The 20,412-nt window shown below is 34.2% G+C and overlaps 2 protein-coding genes across 3 annotated transcripts; both read right to left on the minus strand.

Moving 5' to 3' along the window:
• Positions 1–131: 131 nt before the first annotated feature.
• On the minus strand, positions 132–5,987 carry LOC25501615 (folate transporter 1, chloroplastic). 2 transcript variants are annotated; one of them, XM_039829353.1, is made up of 9 exons: positions 5,676–5,987; positions 5,513–5,592; positions 4,413–4,489; positions 3,735–3,852; positions 2,981–3,078; positions 1,654–2,706; positions 862–882; positions 681–748; positions 132–443 (listed from the first exon to the last, which is right to left on the minus strand). In XM_039829353.1, coding segments are annotated over exons 1-6 (498 nt in total). In that variant the 5' UTR covers positions 5,800–5,987; the 3' UTR covers positions 132–443; positions 681–748; positions 862–882; positions 1,654–2,705. The 2 variants fall into 2 exon arrangements, with proteins under 2 accessions (XP_039685287.1, XP_039685286.1); XM_039829352.1 differs by having other exon boundaries at positions 1,654–3,078.
• Positions 5,988–6,409: 422 nt separating this feature from the next.
• Positions 6,410–20,330, minus strand: LOC11408170 (folate transporter 1, chloroplastic). The gene is made up of 11 exons (XM_039829351.1): positions 20,030–20,330; positions 19,857–19,936; positions 16,229–16,305; positions 15,138–15,201; positions 14,658–14,751; positions 14,426–14,499; positions 12,802–12,912; positions 11,871–11,942; positions 11,718–11,738; positions 7,073–7,140; positions 6,410–6,797 (listed from the first exon to the last, which is right to left on the minus strand). The coding sequence occupies exons 1-11, from the start codon at positions 20,130–20,132 to the stop codon at positions 6,665–6,667; spliced, it is 897 nt and encodes a 298-aa protein (XP_039685285.1). The 5' UTR covers positions 20,133–20,330; the 3' UTR covers positions 6,410–6,664.
• Positions 20,331–20,412: the final 82 nt, after the last annotated feature.

Below are 20,412 nucleotides of genomic sequence, written 5' to 3' on the forward strand. Positions count from 1 at the left end.
GATTTACTTCATTTTTTCATTTATATTATGAATTTAACTTTCAGTTTATAAGTATTATCAATTTCACCTATATAATATAACGTAAATTCAGGTCCTATAAGACAAATGTGAGGAAAATATCAGATTTCAAAAATGTACAGAAATTTCGTTGATCAAATTTTAGAGTATCCAATCTAGGACATGAAAAGGATGGAACATGTGGCAAGAATGCTGTCATGTTCAAAAATTGCGTCCACATGGTTGGATCACATATTTTATAACACCAAAAACGAGAGAAAGAAAGAAACATCATAAAGTAAAAGGAAAATACCCAGTCATTCCTACTAGCTAGCTTAAGTAATTTTAGAACATTTTCATAAACAACAAATGATATTGAAGAAATAGGGATATGTTTCAAGAGGCTTGGAGTGATTCCCTTGTAAAAACCTGGGAGACCTTCAAATCTGCAAGACCAGAATATAACCAACAATGCAAAAAGATTGGTTCAGTTTGAAATTATCAAGAGCGTATCAATATGGATTATGGATACGCACAAAAGTAACAATAGTCTTTATAATGCCAAGATCTAAGAAATGCAATTATCAAACGCACTTGTATCGTTCTCAACCCAGTTTCACCATTCCTTGTTAGTAAATAAAGAGATAGATGCTAAATAGATCTTAACGAGTTTTAATATGTACCGTGCAGTTTCTTTCACAACATGCCAACTGTTCTTATATCTTGGTATTCCATCGCTGTCAGGTCGTTGCTGCAGAGAAAAAGAAGTTTCAGTCCAACTTTGAGATTCAGAAATATACACAACTGAAAGATAAGCACTATGTAGTATCCTTATCCTTGTATGTTGTAACCACACTCTGGTACCTGCAAACGAGTCCGTATAACCTGAAAAAAGAGGGACGGAGAAACAACATGCCACATGAGAAAGCAAGTTCTTCTATGATTGATGTTAAAGGACTCACTAGAATCCAAATTTTTCTCCTTCAAAAGACAAGGGGGGAGAGTTGTACATGAAATGGATGGATTGGTAGTGTTGCAGCAACGGTTGTTATTGCTCCAACATTCAAATGAAAATATTTGTAAGCATAATATAGCAGGATGATAAAGTACAATATAAGACTCAAAATATGTCTTAAAAAACCATGAGTTTGTCACATAAGATTTAAAAGATATGCATTTGTCTTAAAAAACCATAATTCAACATAGCCGTATAAATAACTTAACAAAGTCTTAAAATCCGAAGGAATGATTGGTATAATAATATAATGCATTAATTTGAACTTATGAAAAAAAATTGCAAAATGGTTTGATGCACGGGCGAAAGAGCCAATATGTTCCGCCCAAGTATTATATTTCTCAACAACAAAGCCTTTCCAACAAAACCTTTAAACCTAAATCCTTCTTAATAGTTTAGCTTATAGTTTTTATTGGCCTTCCTTTGCTCTATATTCCTTAATGGTAATTATATAACTCTTCCATACACATGATCAAACCACATAAGTAATAATATCATAACCCCACAATTTGGATTTCATTGAACTAAGTGCCATACAAGTTACCAAAAAGGTCAATCACCAAACAATCATTTATGAGATGTAAATAGTCCAGGACAAGTGAAATTTCAGAGTTAAATAGATCCAAGGTCCAATAACGTACCAAGATTTTATCAGGGTTTTGATGTTTTATTGTACTTCCTTTGGTCTTGGAATTGACAACAGTTCTACGGAGCTTCTCGTATACTGTGATGTGAGCAGCAAAGACCTGCAAAACATTACAAAGTCAAGCAAGCTCTCTATGGACAACAAGTAGACAATAAACTTCATTATTTAATCGATTCTTAATATAGCCCGTGGTTTTAAATTGCATTCTGCATCCACAATTGTGTCCCGCAATATTGCTGATGTGGTAGCCACCGCAACTGATAGGACCCAATTCGAGTAGGGATCACACTCCTAGAATTTAGAGATAAAGAAGAGAATTGACTGAATTTCATTGATGATTGTAATAGAGAAAATACAAGATGCTTCGTAACAAACTAGTGAGTCACCAATCTTCTAGAACCAATGAGTCATTACTAAATGGCAACATAGTCATTCAACTTTTTAAGTGTAGTATGATCCTTTTGAGCCTCCCTAATTCATTGGACTCAATCTCCAATCTCACTTCATTGCAGCCCATATCCTTGCTCGTATCGGCAACTGCATCGCACCACAATTTCAGTGTAATCTTCAGTCACATGTACGGCCACATTGTAACCGCGACAGAAAATTTTGGCCATGTTCGTTCAAATATTCTCACCACAAATCAAAATTTCAGAACCCCAAATTCCAATATGCATTCTAAATAATGAAAAAACATACATTTAAAAGTATATCAATGTGTATTTCAAGCACTTTCCAATCTGTATGACTCTGCTATGGTTGATAAATAGTGTAATAGCATGGTGGTGTCACTTTATATAGTTTGTGAAAATTTAAAATTATTTCACGCCGCAACAACTAGTGTTACTGTGGGTTCATTGTTGTTGAAGATTGGAAAAGAAAGACCCATCTATGCACAATTCCACATATTATATATAATCTTCCGTTATAATTTTCAGTGTTAAGATTGACAGGAAAAATAACAAGAGCCAGCAACATACCAGACCAGGAACAATCCCTCTGTAAAGTGCACTAAATCCTTCTTCCCTCTTTATGGTCCTAAATGCATCTGATATTTTATTTTACAGATAAAAATATGTCATGGCTGGTTAGCAATTGGTATATTGATAAATATAACCACAGTAAGCAAAATATATTGGGACTATCATGTTTTAGCTTTACAGTAGTTGAAACTTGAAAGAGATGGGACGAATGCGTACGCTAATACATTACCAAGTAGTGACTAATGACTGAATATAGACACTTAAACACAGAACATGATGAAAGTTAACCCAAAAGTGAACAGTTCAGAATATATAGTTAATTTAAGATGGAGAGCAGACCATATATCCCAGAGTATGGCCGTGCCTGATGAAGCGGTGTCTGAAGCTGCAATCTTGTCTTCACTACCGTAAAAGGATTCATGCATGCGCAACGAAACCTGACAAGTGACAATAGGTGAAGAAAACCAAAATGACTATAAGTTCAATTTCGACACCATTAAAACTTTGAAAGCTAAGCAATATCCCAAACATATGCACATAGATAAGAAAGTAGTAAAGTATGTTAGTTCCATCCTCAAATAATACTCAAGCAACAATTTTCATAAAAAATTCGGTTAGTACAGTTTTACCAAAAGCATTTCATTGTATCGCTTCTCACCACTCCTTGGGCCCAACAGAAACAAAAGTTAAAAAATGCAAAACCTAGGTGTTGAATATTAGTCCATAATAATAGGAGTTAGTTTCAATCTAGTTAGTTGGTTAAGTTTGTTGCTTAACTAACAAGTAATCCCTAAATATAAGTTGTAACCATTCCTTTCATTCACTAATGAGATCAGTTACAACACATATAATTTCTCTCTAATATTCATCTGCATTTTCTCATCTTTAATCATTCTTCCACAGATTACTTAGAACGCAAGTAATACATAGTTGCGCTAACACTAGGGAGATTATGAAACTTCACTCCAAGTTGCAACAAAAAGTAAATACAAAACTCAAGCAGGATTGAACAACATATAATCTATCCCAAATATCTTACTATGAATTATAAATGTTGATATCCTTTCGTAATATTGTATTTTAGAACACTCACCAAAGCTGCTGATTGAAGAGTTGCGGCAAGACTTGGCCTAAACGGCTCCTCTCTGCTCTTGGCATCACTTTGTTTAGCTTCTTTGCTCCTAGCATATCCTTGTTTATATTTGCTATAACTAGAATTGTAAAAAGGATATCAACATTTAGGAGGGGAGGACTTTGGGTAAAAGAAGGAGGAAAGGGAAATAGAAGGAAGGGTAGTCCCTCATCTTGAAATTTGAATGGGGTAGTTTATTTTTCCTATCTCTAATATGGGGAACTCAAAAAATGTATTGAAAGAGGATTTTAGAAGACTTTGATAAATTCTTCAAATCTTTTCCACGTTGTTATAATCTCTCAAAATTAAAAATATATTATTGGTAGTCATTCTTTTCTCATTATCTTCGAATTTTCGAAGATCACTTTTTCATTCTCTCTTCTCCCAAAGTCCTCTCCTCCAAACTCCCAAACAGACCACTACTAAGTTGGTGGATCTACTAATAGGTCACTCTCGATTATAATGGTGACAACTGACAATGATTGAATAGAAAGAACAGATTCAGAAAAGAGGATATTCATCTCTCAAATTCTTTCTCTATAATGTAAAGATAAAGAGTCTGCCATACTAATATAATATCATTCTCTCCAAGTGAGCATCAAATGTAAAAAATGTAAGGTTAAAATTTTAACTACTTACCAACTGAGATATGCACTCAATGCAATAAATGGCCCAATAGTCTTAGTAAGAAAGCCTGCATATAGCCCTTTCAATCCCTGCAGAGATAAATCACATCATGTAAGTAGCATAATACTTATATTTTATATTAGATATAATATAACAAATTATACGTATATATTATGATATGGTATTAGATATAAGGTTTTATGTGTGTAATTTCTATGGTAATTCTTCCCCGTGCATTGCCCAGGTGTTAAAACAAGTAGTATGACATACACAAAGTATCTAAACAAAAGTTTCTTACCTATATTAATTCACAAAAGATGTCAAGTTACTAACACCAAACCCGTCAATTATAAATGGAAACAAAGAACATGAAGTTTATGATCCTAGCTACAGGCATTTTAATAACTAAAGATCTTTATAAGTGTGAAGGCATTATGTATTTTTTCTTTGGCAAATGCTGCAAGTGTCAAAGCATAGTACTACCTCCGTCCCTAATTATAGGACCCTTTTGAAAAAATAACGGGAATTAAGATAGTGGATATTTGTATTAAATATGTTTGTAATTACTATTGTTTTTACAATTTTATCCTTTAAGAGAGAGTTGGCTTATGTTTTCAACATGTTATTTATTGTTGATTGAAGAAAAAGATGTATAATAAATAGGGGCATGTATGTAAAGAAATAATTAATGTAATTGGAAATAGCAAAGGGGTCTTATAAAAAGGGACAATTTTTTTTTTCAAAAGGGTCTTATAATTAGCGACGGAGGTAGTAGTAAGTTTACCAATAAAAAAAAAAAATGTTTAGCAGTCAAAACTATTCCATTCGTTTCAAAATAATTGTTGTTTTACAACTTTCAAATGAGTATATCTCATTATGCGGTTATGACATTTGTTAATAGCCAATAGGTAATAGAACCGGTTTTGTAAAATTGTTATATTTATTCATTCGTTCATTATTTTTCTTGATATATGACGATTACTTTGGAACGTTAAATTGTAAGGAAAAAATTCACTCAGCTATTCATATTAAATGTTCATGAATTGAATGAAGCACATATATGAATAATAATTTATGATCGTTGAAGTGCAGAAAAAGAAAAGAACACAAACCTCGGTGCGAGCAATGGTGAAAATGGCGTGAACAGTACCGTTGTATTTAGGAAACTGAGAGAAGAGTCGACGGTCATTAACTACAAAAAAAAAAAAAAAAAAAAAAAAATGAATAAATGGTAGACAAAATAATCTGAATGACTTATATGAGAGAGCGAACAACCTTCAAATCTAGTTTGGACAATGTCAAGCGGATACTTGATGGCTAATGTAGTGAGTCCGGCGGCACCTACAGCGACGGTGCTCTCCCATCGCAATCGATTGCGCTTGGGCGGTACGGTTAACATGTGAGAAGATTTGAGAAGAGAAAAATGGAGAATGAGAGATGGTGAAGCTGGAAGCAAGCATGGTTTTTATACTTTGTTTCACAACAACTAACAAGTAGTAATTGCACGTGGTACCTCTCTCTCTCTCTCAACCTTGAGAGATTTAGATGCTTGATCACACACACATCTCTAACTGTCTAACAAATTCTAATCCGCATCATCTCTTTGTTTTATTTCTGTTTATACCGTTTTGGAAGGGTCCAAGTATATATTTTATTTACTATTTTTATTTTATGACAAAAATTATGTGTATTTATGTGTTTTTTTGTACTGTTCTTAAATAGTGTAATGGTAAGAAGTGAGAATTTTCGGGTATGAACCTTGTTTAATGTATCAATTGAGTTGCATTTATAAATTGTATGATTCTCCTTAAAAAAAAGTTGTATGGTTCTTAATTTTAACTATTCATAATTTACTCAAATCTATAAATTTCTCAAAATTTGTATATCTACAAAAAGGGTGTTTTAAATTAAGAAATGCAGCTAAATTTTATCCTTATTTTTATTTTTATTTCTCGTTTACCACAAAACTTGTCTTTACTAGCAAATTCTCTTAGCACTGCACCTTAATCTTCTGTAAAAGGAAATAGCATATTTCTCCTATAAAGGTTAACATGATGTACGATCTTTTGCCCATATAAGGTATATGAGGTGAAGCTCTACATTACAAAAGGTCAAACAGTACAGAAATTTCGTTGATCAAATTATAAGTATCCAACTATGACATGAAAGATATTGAACATGAACTTGTGGCAAGAATGCTTCTGATCTCCAAAAACTGTATCCACATTATTGAGTGGTTATGCAATGCTATAAATATAAAATATTCAGTCCTTCCCTCTAGCCGATTTAAGTAACTTTAGAACTTTTCCATAAACGATATATGCTATTGAAGAAATTGGAACATTTTTCAAGAGATTTGGGGTGATTCCCTTGTAAAAACCTCGGACACCTTCAAACCTGCAAGAAAACAACATAATCAACAATGCAAAAATATATTGGTTCATAATGAAATTTAAAGCATACCAATATGAATTATGGATACACACAAAAGTAACAATAATCTTTATAATTGATCGACAGTGTTATACGAGGAGTCAACCTATTTTGTTGCCAATGTCTAAGAAATGCAATTATCAATAACATATATATCATTTTAAACCCAGTTTCACCTTTCCTTGTTTGTAAATAAAGAGATAGATGCAAAATAGATCTTAACGAGTTTTAATATGTACCGTGCAGTTTCTTTTACAACATGCCAACTGTTCTTATATCTTGGTATTCCATCGCTGTCAGGTCGTTGCTGCAGAGAAAAAGAAGTTTCAGTCAAGCTTTGAGATTCAGAAAGTTACACAATTAAAATTTAAAAGGTAAGAACTAAGTATTAATGTATTATTGTTAAATATCATGCTTAGGACTGCTGATGTGTGTGTTGTCTGTTTTTATTTTAGTAACTGCTGTACAGTTTTTTTATTAATTAATTGTGTTGTATTGTGGTAGTTATTGGAAGTTTTAGTATTGTTAAACTATGTAAAAGAGGTGTGTATGTTCAGTTTGAATTATTAGACCAATTATATGAATGAAAGCAGTTATTTCTCCTTTTTCTTGTTCATTCTCTGCAACTGTTTTCTTGTTCAATTAACAACAATTGGTATCAGAGCCCTATTCTAAGGGATCTGTGTGAGTTTAACGTCATGGAAACCGAAGCAAGTCTCTCCGGCATCGCTCCGACGGTGTTCGACGGAAGCAACTACCAACTTTGGGCAGTGCGTATGGAGGCATATTTGGAAGCTTTGGATTTGTGGGAAGATTATGAAATTCCTGTACTTCCAAACAATCCCACCATGGCACAAATAAAAATGCAAAAGGAAAAAAAGACAAAGAAGGCAAAGGCAAAGGCCTGCTTGTTTGCTGCTGTCTCAACCACTATTTTCACAAGAATCATGTCCTTGAAATCAGCAAAGGAGATATGGGATTATCTCAAGAAAGAATATGAAGGTGATGAAAGAATTAAAGGCATGCAAGTTCTGAACCTGATTCGGGAATTCGAACTTCAAAGAATGAAGGATTCTGAGACGATTCAAGATTACTCTGACAAACTTCTCAATATTGCAAACAGTGTGAGACTTTTGGGATCAAAATTCTCTGACTCAAGAATTGTTGAAAAAATTCTTGTAACTGTACCCGAAAGATATGAAGCAACCATCACTACTTTGGAGAATACCAAAGATTTCTCAAAAATTTCTTTTGCAGAATTGCTTAATGCATTGAAGGCACAAGAACAGAGGAGATTGATGAGAGAGGAAACAACACTTGAAGGAGCATTAGCAGCCAAGCAGCAGAATGTGGGTTCAACATCAGCCAATGCAACAGAAAAGAATGTAATTCGAAGAAAATCTTATCCTCCATGTCAACACTATGGAAAGAAAGGTCATCCACCCTTAAGATGTTGGAGAAGACCTGATGCTAAGTGTACCAAGTGTAATCAAATGGGGCATGAAGCTGCTATTTGTAAAAATAGGAATCAACAACATAATGATGAGGCAAAGGTTGTTGATCAAGAGGAAGAGGAGGATCACTTATTCGTTGCAACATGTTTCTCTAGCATCGAATCAAGTGAGAATTGGCTGATTGATAGTGGTTGTACCAACCACATGACACATAATAAGGATTTATTCAGGGAACTAAGCAATGCAAACTCAACAAAAGTTCGGGTTGGAAATGGCAATTACATTGCTGTGAAAGGAAAAGGAACAATAGCAATCTCAACCTATTCAGGTACAAAGTTAATTTCTGATGTGTTGTACGTCCCTGAAATTGATCAGAATTTGTTAAGTGTTGGGCAATTACTTGAAAGAGGTTATAAAGTGTTGTTCGAAAATGAAAGCTGCTTGATTAAAGATAGTGATGGCAAAGACATTTTCAAAGTAAAAATGAGAGGAAAAAGTTTTGCTCTAAATCCATTGGAGGAGGAGCAAATTGCTTTTCAAATGAAAGAAAATGTTAGAGACTTATGGCACAAAAGGCTCGGGCATTATCATCATCAAGGTTTGCTGCAATTGAAATCCAAGGAGATGGCAAATGACATTCCAGAACTTGATGGCCATATTTCAAATTGCAAGGCTTGTCAGTTTGGAAAGCAAAGCAGGAAGCCATTTCCAAAGACAACTTGGAGAGCAACAATGAAGTTGCAATTAATTCATACTGACATTGCAGGCCCACAAAGAACATCTTCTTTGAATGGTAGTCTTTATTATGCTATATTCATTGATGATTTTACCCGTATGTGTTGGATTTTCTTTCTGAAGCACAAGTCAGAGGTAGCACAAGTATTTTGGAAATTCAAAGCAAGAGTGGAGAATGAAAGTGGTTGTAAAATTCAAGCTCTCAGATCAGACAATGGCAAAGAGTATACTTCTGAAGCATTTGATCGATTCTGTGATGACGCTGGCATTCATCATCAATTGACTGTTCCATACACTCCACAACAAAATGGAGTTAGTGAAAGAAGAAACAGACTTATATTGGAGATGACCCGATGTATGCTGCATGAGAAGAACTTGCCAAAGCAATTTTGGGCGGAATCGGCAAACACTGCTGTTTATTTGCAAAATAGGCTTCCTACAAGAGCAGTAAAGGATAAGACGCCATTTGAGGCTTGGTATGGTTATAAACCCTCCCTGAATTTCCTTAAAATATTTGGATGTTTGTGCTTTACTCATGTTCCACAAATCAAGAGAGATAAACTAGACAGAAGAGCTCTTCCAGGCATTTTTATTGGCTACAGCTCCGTTGCAAAAGCTTATAAAATTTTCCAGCCACAAAATGGTAAAATTATTGTAAGTAGAGATGTGCATTTTATGGAAGATGAAGAGTGGAACTGGGATGACACAAAGGAGATGGAGGTAATTTCCAAAACTCCAAAACTCCAGGTTCCTACCTTAGAAAAAATTGATGAGAACATTGAAGATTGGGAAAATGAAATGGTAGATGATGTTCCTGTCAGGGGCACAAGATTACTTTCTGATGTTTATCAAAGATGCAACATTGCTGTTTGTGAGCCTGCTGGTTTTGAAGAAGCAAAACTTGATAAAAATTGGATGGTTGCAATGAAGGAGGAGTTGCACATGATTGAGAAAAATAATACATGGCAGCTTGTTGACAGACCTCAAGATAGGAAAATCATTGGCGTCAAGTGGGTTTTCAAAACCAAGCTCAATGCCGATGGCTCTATCAACAAGTTCAAGGCAAGGCTAGTTGTTAAAGGTTATGCTCAGATTTTTGGAGTGGACTACTCTAATACATTTGCGCCAGTGGCCAGGCTAGACACCATAAGGATGCTACTTGCTGTTGCAGCCCAAAAGGGTTGGAAAGTATACCAGTTGGATGTTAAATCAGCTTTTTTAAATGGTTTCTTGCAAGAAGAAATTTATGTTGAACAGCCTGAAGGCTTTATGAAGAAAGGGGAAGAAGACAAGGTTTATCTTCTTAAGAAGGCTCTTTATGGATTGAAGCAGGCACCAAGAGCTTGGTACAGCAGAATTGATAATCATATGTTGACTCTGGGCTTTGTGAAAAGCTTGTCTGAGTCTACCCTTTACATCAAACACAATGAGGTTGATATTCTTGTTGTTTCTCTCTATGTTGATGATATTTTGGTGACAGGAAATAATGCTGCATTGATTGATGAATTTAAATTGGAAATGATGAAGGAATTTGAGATGACAGATCTTGGATTAATGACTTACTTTCTTGGAATGGAAATCAAGCAAAGCAAGGATAAAATTTTCATTTGTCAAATGAAATACGCAAAAGAAATTTTGAAAAAGTTTAAACTTGAAGAATGCAGAGAAATGAGCACTCCAATGAATTCAAAGGAGAAACTTTGCAAAGAAGATGGAACTGAAAAGATTGATCAAGCATATTTTAGAAGTCTGATCGGTTGTTTGATGTATCTGACAGCCATGCGGCCTGATATTTTGAATGCGGTAAGCATTTTGTCTCGGTTTATGCATTGTGCAAGTGAATGTCATCTCAAGGCAGCAAAGAGGGTGCTTAGATATGTGAAAGGAACATGTGACTTTGGCATTAAATTTATCAAAAGCAATGAATTCAAGCTGATTGGTTTTTCAGACAGCGATTGGGGAGGTTCTGCTGATGATATGAAAAGCACTTCTGGCTATTGTTTCACACTTGGTTCTAGTGTTTTCTCTTGGAGTTCGAAAAAACAAGAAACAGTGGCTCAATCAACTGCTGAAGCGGAGTTTATTGCTGCAACGGCTGCTGTTAATCAAGCTATGTGGCTGAGAAAGATATTGAGTGACCTTCATCTTGACCACAAAGAAGCCACTAAGATCTTTGTTGATAATCAAGCTGCAATAGCTATTTCTCATAATCCAGTTTTTCACGGAAAAACCAAGCATTTCAACATCAAATTGTTTTTCTTGAGGGAAGTGCAGAAGGATGGTGTTATTACTCTTGTTTATTGCAAAACAGAAGAGCAAAAAGCTGATATCTTAACAAAGCCCTTATCAACTATCAAGTTTGAAGATATGAGATCAAAGCTTGGTGTTTGCAGCTCCTAAAGCAAGGAGGAGTGTTAAATATCATGCTTAGGACTGCTGATGTGTGTGTTGTCTGTTTTTATTTTAGTAACTGCTGTACAGTTTTTATTAATTAATTGTGTTGTATTGTGGTAGTTATTGGAAGTTTTAGTATTGTTAAACTATGTAAAAGAGGTGTGTTATGTTCAGTTTGAATTATTAGACCAATTATATGAATGAAAGCAGTTATTTCTCCTTTTTCTTGTTCATTTTCTGCAACTGTTTTCTTGTTCAATTAACAACAATTATCCTTATCATTTTAACCACACTCTGGTACCTGCAAACGAGTCCGTATAACCTGAAAAAGAAGGATGGAAAAAAAACAGCATGCCACATGAGAAAGCAACTTCTTCTATGATTGATATATTATGTTCAGGGACACTAGAATCCAAATTTTCTCTGTCAAAATACAAGGGGGAGAGAGTTGTACATGAATTGGATGGAGTGAGAGTAATGCAGCAACTTTTGATGTTGCTCCAAGAACAGCATAATCAACAGATTTCTGAGGAAAGAAATAAAATATCAAAACATTACATATGTAAATTATGGAAAGTACCTTGAGAGCTTGAATATAACATGCAAAAGAAAACATTTGTAAGCATAAAATAGCAGGATGCTAAGAATACAATACAAGACTCAGAATGTCTTAAAAAGTCATGAGTTTATCACACATTTCAAATATATGCTTTTGTTTCATTTAAAATGACCCAGAATTCACCATAGCCGTATTAACAACTTAACAAAGCCTTAAAATCTGAAGGAATGATTGGTTTAATATTTCAATGCATTAATCTGAACTTATTAAAAAAATTGCAAAATGGTTTGACGCAAGGGTAGAAGAGCCAATATGTGCCGCACAAGTATTATATTTCACAACAACAAAGCCTTTCCCACAAGGTGAACCTAACTACATAGTTCTAGTGACAAGAATATCCTATCATAAATCATGTCTAATGACAAACTATTTATATCTAAGACCTTCTAACAGTTTGGCATAACCCCACAATTTGGAGTTCATTGACAATTGACCTTTGTATAATGAAACTTTACGCATGAAAATAGTGATTAAGCTAACTGACGCAACTAATATAAGCTTAGATATATCAGGACCAAGACAGATTATGATCTAGTAATTCCAGCCCAGGTATCCATTAGCCACATAAAAGCAGCAACCATAAGGATCATGATTATGGATGTGTCATTTTGCTCTACCAATATGGAGTAATGATGTATAGGAACAAGAACTCAATGTCATTCAAGTAACCAAAAAGGCCAATCACCAAACTATCATTTATGAAATGTAAATAGTCCAGTACGAGTGAAATTTCAGAAGTAAATAGATCCAAGGTCCAATAACATACCAAGATTTGATCAGGTTTTTGATGTTGTATTTTACTTCCTTTGGTCTTCAAATTGACAACAGTTTTACGAAGCTGCTCGTATACTATGAATTGAATAGCAGCTTGAGAGATCTGTTAAACCCCACAGATTCAAGCAAGCACTCAATGAACAACAAGTAGACATTTAAAATCATAATTTTGATAATATTTACTATTTAGTATAGCCAGTAGCCATCAAGATTTAAAAACAAATAATGGTGTCATTAGATATAAAATAATCTATAAAAAGCTTGACAAATAACAAACTAAAACACTTAAACAAAATTATCAGAAGGTAATGTTTTATATAATTAAATTTTCATCCATGAATTCCATGTTATCAAATACAAATAAATATGAAATCCACCCAATGAATGGCATTAGATGACAAGAAGATTGTTCATTTACTCGAAAATTGCACACCATCCCATTCTGAAAGTGCTTTATAGATTGTTAATTACACACGCTAAGGCAAAATGTTCCTAGATTATAAATATTTTGGACAGTGGTCCTTAAAATGTAATTTTCCATGAACTTTTCATGATAAATATATATCATGTTAATATCCTATATCTTGGACACTATCAGTGTCTATGTTTCATTGTGTTTGTGTTTGTATTCGTATTTGTATGTGTTTGTATTTGGGTTCCTAACAATTGGTCCGACCTGCCGGATCTTCAAGGAATGTCAGTGTTCTTAGAGTTGATCATTGTAAACATTTGTGAAAAGAGTAGCGACTCTATTGTGAAGGGGAAATCCTTGGAGGAGAGATTTTTCTCCTATTCCTTTCTATTTTCTTAATCAAATTGTTCTTTCTTTGGAATCAAATTCTTGGGTTCCTATTTAATATCAACTTATTTGAAAGGATCTTAGATTCCTTAGATAGCTGATTCTATTTTGGTATGATCCTAATATTATGGGATTGAATTTATTTCCCCTCTTGTATGTATAGACTTGTAATGCTCTTACGAACACAACGAGAAATATTCAGATTTAAGTGACATGAAGCAACAGACAAAACGAATCCACATTCATTTATTCATCGTTTGTCATTATTTGTCGCAATAATTCTACACACATTGCACTCCAGTAGCTAGACTTCTCATGTTACGATAAAATACAATCATTTTTATTGTAAGAGTCAGAGCAACACAGATCACCAACCACTCTAGTATCAAAGGCTCAAATACCATCTCATGGACCATAAATGATTTTATACCTCTAACTAAGATGTTGATGATAATGATAGAGGTAATGAGCTAGGTCACGTGAATTTTAAATTTTTGACGAACTTGTTACCAAATAGGTCGAGAGATATTTTGTAGAGCTTTTAATCTATTTCTAACATGCAATATGAATGATTGCTGAAGACATTTGACCAATTCATACTATGACATGTGTTTTAGTCATATGACAATAAAATGACAAATAAATTCTGTAACGTTTAGCAGAAATTGAATGAAGGATCCACTGTGTTGTACTGTATTATGTTCATTGAAGAAGGAAGACCTTTAACCATGCACAATTCCACATATTACATGTAATCTTCCATTAATATTTAAGGCGGTAAGATCGACAGGAAAAATACAAAGAGCAAGCAACATACCAGAAAAAAACCAGGAACAATTCCTCTGTAAAATGCACTGAATCCTTCTTCCCTCTTTATGGTTCTAAATGCATCTGATATTCGATTATACAGATAAAATAACATCATGGCAGGTTCGCAATTGGTATAAATGATGAATATAACCACAGCATGATTTGGGTGAGAGGGATAAACGTCCCCGCCAAGTGTAAAGAGTTCAAAATATATAGCTAATGTAAGATGGAGTTCAGACCATATAGCCCAGAATATGGCCGTGCATGATGAAGAGGCGTCTGAAGCTGCAACCTTGTCTTCACTACAAAAGCAGGATTTGCGCACAAGCAAACCTGACAACAGGTGAAGGAAACCAAAATGATTGTAAATTCAGTTCTGCCACATTCATGAATGTGCCACAGTATGATTGGTTGGTTTTGGATCCCTTATGCACACAGATAAGATAGTAGTGATGTATGTTAGTTCCATCCTTACACGATATTCAAGCAACAATTTTCATCAGGGAATTCATCTATACATACCAAAAGCATTTAATCGTATCACTTCTCGCCACTCCTTCGGTTCGAACCAACCGAGATTATGAAAGTTTACTCCATGTTGCAACAACAATAAATACAAAACGCTAGAAAGACTGAAAAACATGTAATTTATTCAAACATCTTACTATGAATTATAAATGTTGATATCCATTCATAAAATTGTATTTTTGAACACTCACCGTCATCAAAGCTCCTGACTTCTCCACTTTGCTCCTAGCATGTCTGTCTTTAACTATTCCATAGCTACAATAGTAAAAAAATAAAAAACAAATGGGGTGATGAGTTTGGTCTTCTAGGAAAGCAATAAGATGGACCAGCAACAATTCAAAAATTATCAAGGGAGCATGTTTCCTCCAACTCATGAAAGCTTTTGCTACACCATAAACGTACTATAACCCCCCATGTAACTAACTAACTGAAGTTAGTTAGATATCTTGGGGTGTGTTTGAGGGTTTATGAGGGGAGCTTCGGAAAAAGGAAAGAAGGAAAAAGAAATAGGAATGGAAGAGTTTATTTTTCTTCATAATACAAAATCTCCCTAATATAGCTCAAAAAAAGTATCGGAGGAGGATTTTGGAGGACTTTGAAAATTGTTCAAATCTTTTCTATGTTGTTATAATACTTTCAAAATTAAAAGTATATTAATCATGAGCATTCTTTTCTCATTCTCTTCAAAACCACTCTCTCAAATAAGGTTGAAGATTTCTCTTCAATTCTCCCTCCTCCTCTTCTCTCAAAGTCCTCCCCTCCAAACTCCCAAACAGACCCTTAGTCAATAGGTGAATCTATAAATAGGCCACTCTCAACTGCAATGGAACAATGATAGAAAAGAAAGAATAAATTCGGAAAAGAGAATAGTCATCTCTCTCAAATTATCTCTCTAGGATAGTTTACAATTTCTAATACGGCATCAGAAGTATTAGTAATGTGGTGAAGTTAACACTATGGGGAGGGAGGGGGGACAATCCTTCCACATGAAAAACAAGCAATGCCCCAAAAAAGTAGTCCTTAGCTACTAATGAATAGTGAGTGTCATGTGTGTGTGTGAGAGAGAGTGTGTGTGTGTTTGTGTGTGAGAGAGAGAGAGAGAGAGAGTGAGAGAATCACACCCACTGAAACAAGTTAAAATTTAACCAGACGGGACGCATACTATACTACATGCACAAACATCAGAATGCAAAGATAAAGAGTCTGCCATCCTAATATAATATCATTCTCTCTAAGTGAGTATCAGATGTAAAAATGAAAGGTTTAAATTTTAACTGCTTACTAAAAGACTAATAAACTCCATGAAATAGTTGCGCCAAGAAGCCCAGCAGGAAAGCCTGCATATAGCCCTTTCAATCCCTGCAAGACAAGTCGCAATATGTAAGTAGCACATTCTTAGTATGACATACACATAGTACCTAAACCAGAAATTTTTCTCCTATACGTCAATTTACTAACACCACGTCCGTCAATTATACGTGGAAACAAAGGACGTAGAAGCCTGTGATCCTAGCTACAGAGATAGTAACAACTAATGCACGAGATGACCCTCACAGAAGTAAGAGCAAGCGCGTGGTGAGAAATGAAGTCTAAAGGCTTGAGTTAACATTCATTAACCAACAGGGACTAGTAACCCTCACAAATAAGGGCATGACTAACAGCCTAGACACTCCAAAACAGCTAGCAAATATTATATTGGATCCTTCTAACCTACACAATTCAATCATGCTTGAATTTCAGTATCAATAGTACTGGGATAGCACAATTGTTTGATAAAAATACTGTAGTATTATATAATGACTAATGCTGACTTAAGAAACAATGATGTCTTTAGTAGTATAATTTAGAATTTGTATTTTTATGTTAGCATTATATTAAGTTTGCACGTTGTATCTTAGCCCATCATGTCTTGTAGAATCTACAATTGGTCATCACATGTCAATGACCTCTTGTTATTCTATACATGTCCTACACATGCTTCCTAGCTTGATACAATTTGTCACCAAAACTCAGTTCGCATTCATATCACTAAATTTCTGGGATGCTATTCAGTTTTCCTTCAATACTCACCAATACTACAAGTCTACAAACCATAGTGCTGACTTTCTCTTCAATCATCACAAATACCAGAAACCATAGTTCTAACTTTGTGTATGTTCTATTAAGTGCAAATTTTTGAATATTTGTTTGTCTCATACTATTTCAGATTCAATTTTCTTTTTGGTTATCATGTTATCAGTACAAAGTTTTCACTCTCGTTTTAATGTTGACTAATCTTCTTCGAGGAACCTATGGGCACACAATGTGGGTTCTCCTTTCCCAACTCGATCTCAAGTCCCCTACCACTTGGACTAATCCATGGTTAATACTTCAGATTTAAGTATAAGCAAAAATAAAAACATGTCTAAATTTGTTGGACTTAAATATAAGGAAAAAAAAAAAGTCTAAAGTTGTTGAACTCAGATATAAGCAAGTGCAGTTAATCTATTCTCATTTAATATTATTATTCAAAAAATATCCTTAAATTAATGGTGGGAGGAGATGAGCATCAGTTAGGAGTAGGTTAGTGAATGAATTTATACTTTTTTACATAGATCCAAAAAAAATTAAATGCACTTAACCAACATCTTTAATGAGTGTGAAAGTACAATTTTTTTTCTTCTTAAAATTGAATCAAGATAAAGTACTATATTATTTGTCACCACGTGAAAGTTTTAATTTAACTACTTTTTTTTTTTTTTTTTGAGCAATTAATTTAACTACTTGAAAGAGGGGGACTTGGGTATTTCAACCGATTTGAATCAGAGGTCCACGGTTCAAGTCTTGACAAGGAGAAAAAGCTAACATAACAATTAACATATTAACATTTGTCATTCAAAAGAAGAAGAAAAAAACTACTTGATTGAGTCTTAATATTTAGTGAAATTGATTTACACATTCCTATTATTATTATAAGAAAAAATAAAAAACACATTTTCGATTTATTGAATGACCGATTAATGCATTGATTATTTAATAAATAAATCTAAAAAATGATTTTTTTACTTATAATAATGATCTGAAGTGTATGTTTTAATTGCAATTAACTGGATTTTATAATCACCGCAAAAGTGAGGTTTTTTCTTGTAAAAAGTCTGCATAGCCTTAAGCTACAATTGATATGAGAGGAGGGAGTACCATTATGGCATTGGTCCTAAGAAATTGGTATACCAGCGGAGCTATTGTAGTCACTACGACCAAATCTATTTTTTTTAGGAAAGAAAATCATTGTTTTTCATTAGCTATCAATTATCTAATACATGATTGTACATCATTATAAATGTGTGTGAGTTAGAGTGAGATGGGGCAGGATTGGATCTTCTCCCAGTGGAATCCTAGCCATTAAATGATAAATACATGTGAGGAATTAAATGTCAAAATGAAGAGAGATAATGTATTTAATGGTTTAGATTTAAACAGTAGAAAACTGGAGAAAGTTTTCACAGGAGGGAATATGCTCCCGGATGGGGCTACCCTAGCTAATTCACGAGCGACCCCATTAACTTGTTTTCAATTGAACTCGACATAAGAGTTCATAAAATTACAAGCAATCAATTGTTTACAAGCCTGAATAATACAACCTAGTTCACTATTATCGTCTAGGTTTGAATGAAAGCGATCTACAATAAACTTGTAATCCAAAGCAAAATCGACATGATCATAATAAAAGAGTAGCTGCAATGTCGTGTAAAGAGTAAAGACCAACAGCCTATCCCACATAAACATATCAAAGAGGAGAGAAACAATCCGACTAAGACCAAATATGTTGTGTTTAGACACACAATGAGATACTTCTTTTAATAATAAAAATAATAATTTGATTGCACAGTTTAGATAAATGTGTCTCTTTATGTGTAGACACTCTAGATCTCGTGTGACCATACAAGACTATTGCATACCGGCAAGTGTCCAATGCAATACTTAGTAGGTTTGTCTTGACATTAGCTAAAAATAAAAATAATAAATTTTTGCTTGTAATAGTAGTCTTGTCTCTTATAATTTGGTTTAGAGGAAGGGTGCCATTTAATTTAGGAAATGAGAGTTCTTTCCCACCATGGGAAAGTTGATCATGTCCATTAGATTAAATGGGGAACATATTCCTATCATACTCTCTCAACCACTAGATTATTTTTTTATACTATCTTTCACACTCTCTCTTTCATGTCCCCACACACCCATACCACCACTAAATCACAAATTCAACAACCACTTTGACCACCACTGCACCACCACACACCACCTTGGTTGCTGCCGGAAAGAACTCTCCTTTTCCAAATTAAATGGCACCATCATTTTAATCAAAACTCAAGGGTACCTGCAAATTTTCCTATAAAGAATCTAAATTAACCTAACGATGCAATATTATCCAATTAATTCGTTTCTCTCCAGGTAAAATGATTGTATTATATAATTTTGAATTATATTATTTTTCTTCTATTTTTTTTTTATAAAAAAATTAATGGGTTCCTGGAAGCATAAAAAAGAAAAGAAAAGAAAAAATGTTAAAAAAATAAGGTTTAAATGTATTTTTGATCTTTCTATTTAAAAAGAAAATGATGTTTTGGTCTTCCTATTTTAAAAATCGTACGCTAACAAGTTTTCCGGCAGCAACCATGGTGGTGTGTGGTGGTGCAGTGGTGGTCAAAGTGGTTGTTGAATTTGTGATTTAGTGGTGGTGGTATGGGTGTGTGGGGACATGAAAGAGAGAGTGCGAAAGATAGTATAAAAAAATAATCTAGTGGTTGAGAGAGTATGATAAGAATATGTTCCTTATTTAATATAATGGACATGATTAACTTTCTCATGGAAAAGAACTCTCATTTCCCAAATTAAATGGTACCTAGAGGAAGCTAGCTAAGAAAAATACAAACCTCTTTACGAGCAATGGTGAAAATAGCGTGAGTAGTGTTGTTGTATCTGGGATATTGAGAGAAGAGTCTACCATCGTGAACTGCAATGCAAGATGATCAAATAATGGTTGAATAGTAAAATGGGTTATATTATATGAAATGAGAAAGATCTCGTGAAAGTAGAGAAAAGGAACCTTGAAGCCTAGTTTGGACAACATCAAGGGGATACTGGAAAGTGATGAAGGCGAATCCGGTGGTTAAGCTGGCGACGGGGTACTCCCATTGCAACTCATTCATGACTATGTCTAATGTCTATGAGGGGAGAGAGTGATTCAGTTGAGTTTCAAAGTTGACAAGAGAAACAAAAATGGAGAACGCGAATCTCTACTTTTTTCATAATCACGTCACGTCGCTATCACTTACCACTTTCATGTAAGAATCAATAACTATACTTCTCTCTTGTCACGTGGGACCTTTCTCTCTCAACCTTAACGAGAGAAGCTTGGAAATTTCGATGCTTTTGGTCTTGTTGGTCACGCATACTCACTCTCTAAAGTGTGTGTTTCGTTTGCTTATG

The sequence above is a fragment of the Medicago truncatula genome, chromosome 8 (assembly GCF_003473485.1).
Source record: "Medicago truncatula cultivar Jemalong A17 chromosome 8, MtrunA17r5.0-ANR, whole genome shotgun sequence".
NCBI classification, from domain to species: domain Eukaryota; kingdom Viridiplantae; phylum Streptophyta; class Magnoliopsida; order Fabales; family Fabaceae; genus Medicago; species Medicago truncatula.

Coding starts and splice junctions, on each gene's coding strand:
- LOC25501615 (XM_039829352.1), bottom strand. CDS start 5,799: ATGTTAACCGTACCGCCCAAGCGCAATCGATTGCGATGGGAGAGCACC. Junction 4,490..5,512: donor TCACCATTGCTCGCACCGAG/GTTTGTGTTCTT, acceptor TTATCTCTGCAG/GGATTGAAAGGGCTATATGC. Junction 3,079..3,734: donor CTCTTCAATCAGCAGCTTTG/GTGAGTGTTCTA, acceptor GTCACTTGTCAG/GTTTCGTTGCGCATGCATGA.
- LOC11408170 (XM_039829351.1), bottom strand. CDS start 20,132: ATGAATGAGTTGCAATGGGAGTACCCCGTCGCCAGCTTAACCACCGGA. Junction 16,306..19,856: donor TCACCATTGCTCGTAAAGAG/GTTTGTATTTTT, acceptor CTTGTCTTGCAG/GGATTGAAAGGGCTATATGC. Junction 12,913..14,425: donor TTGTTCCTGGTTTTTTTCTG/GTATGTTGCTTG, acceptor GGGGTTTAACAG/ATCTCTCAAGCTGCTATTCA.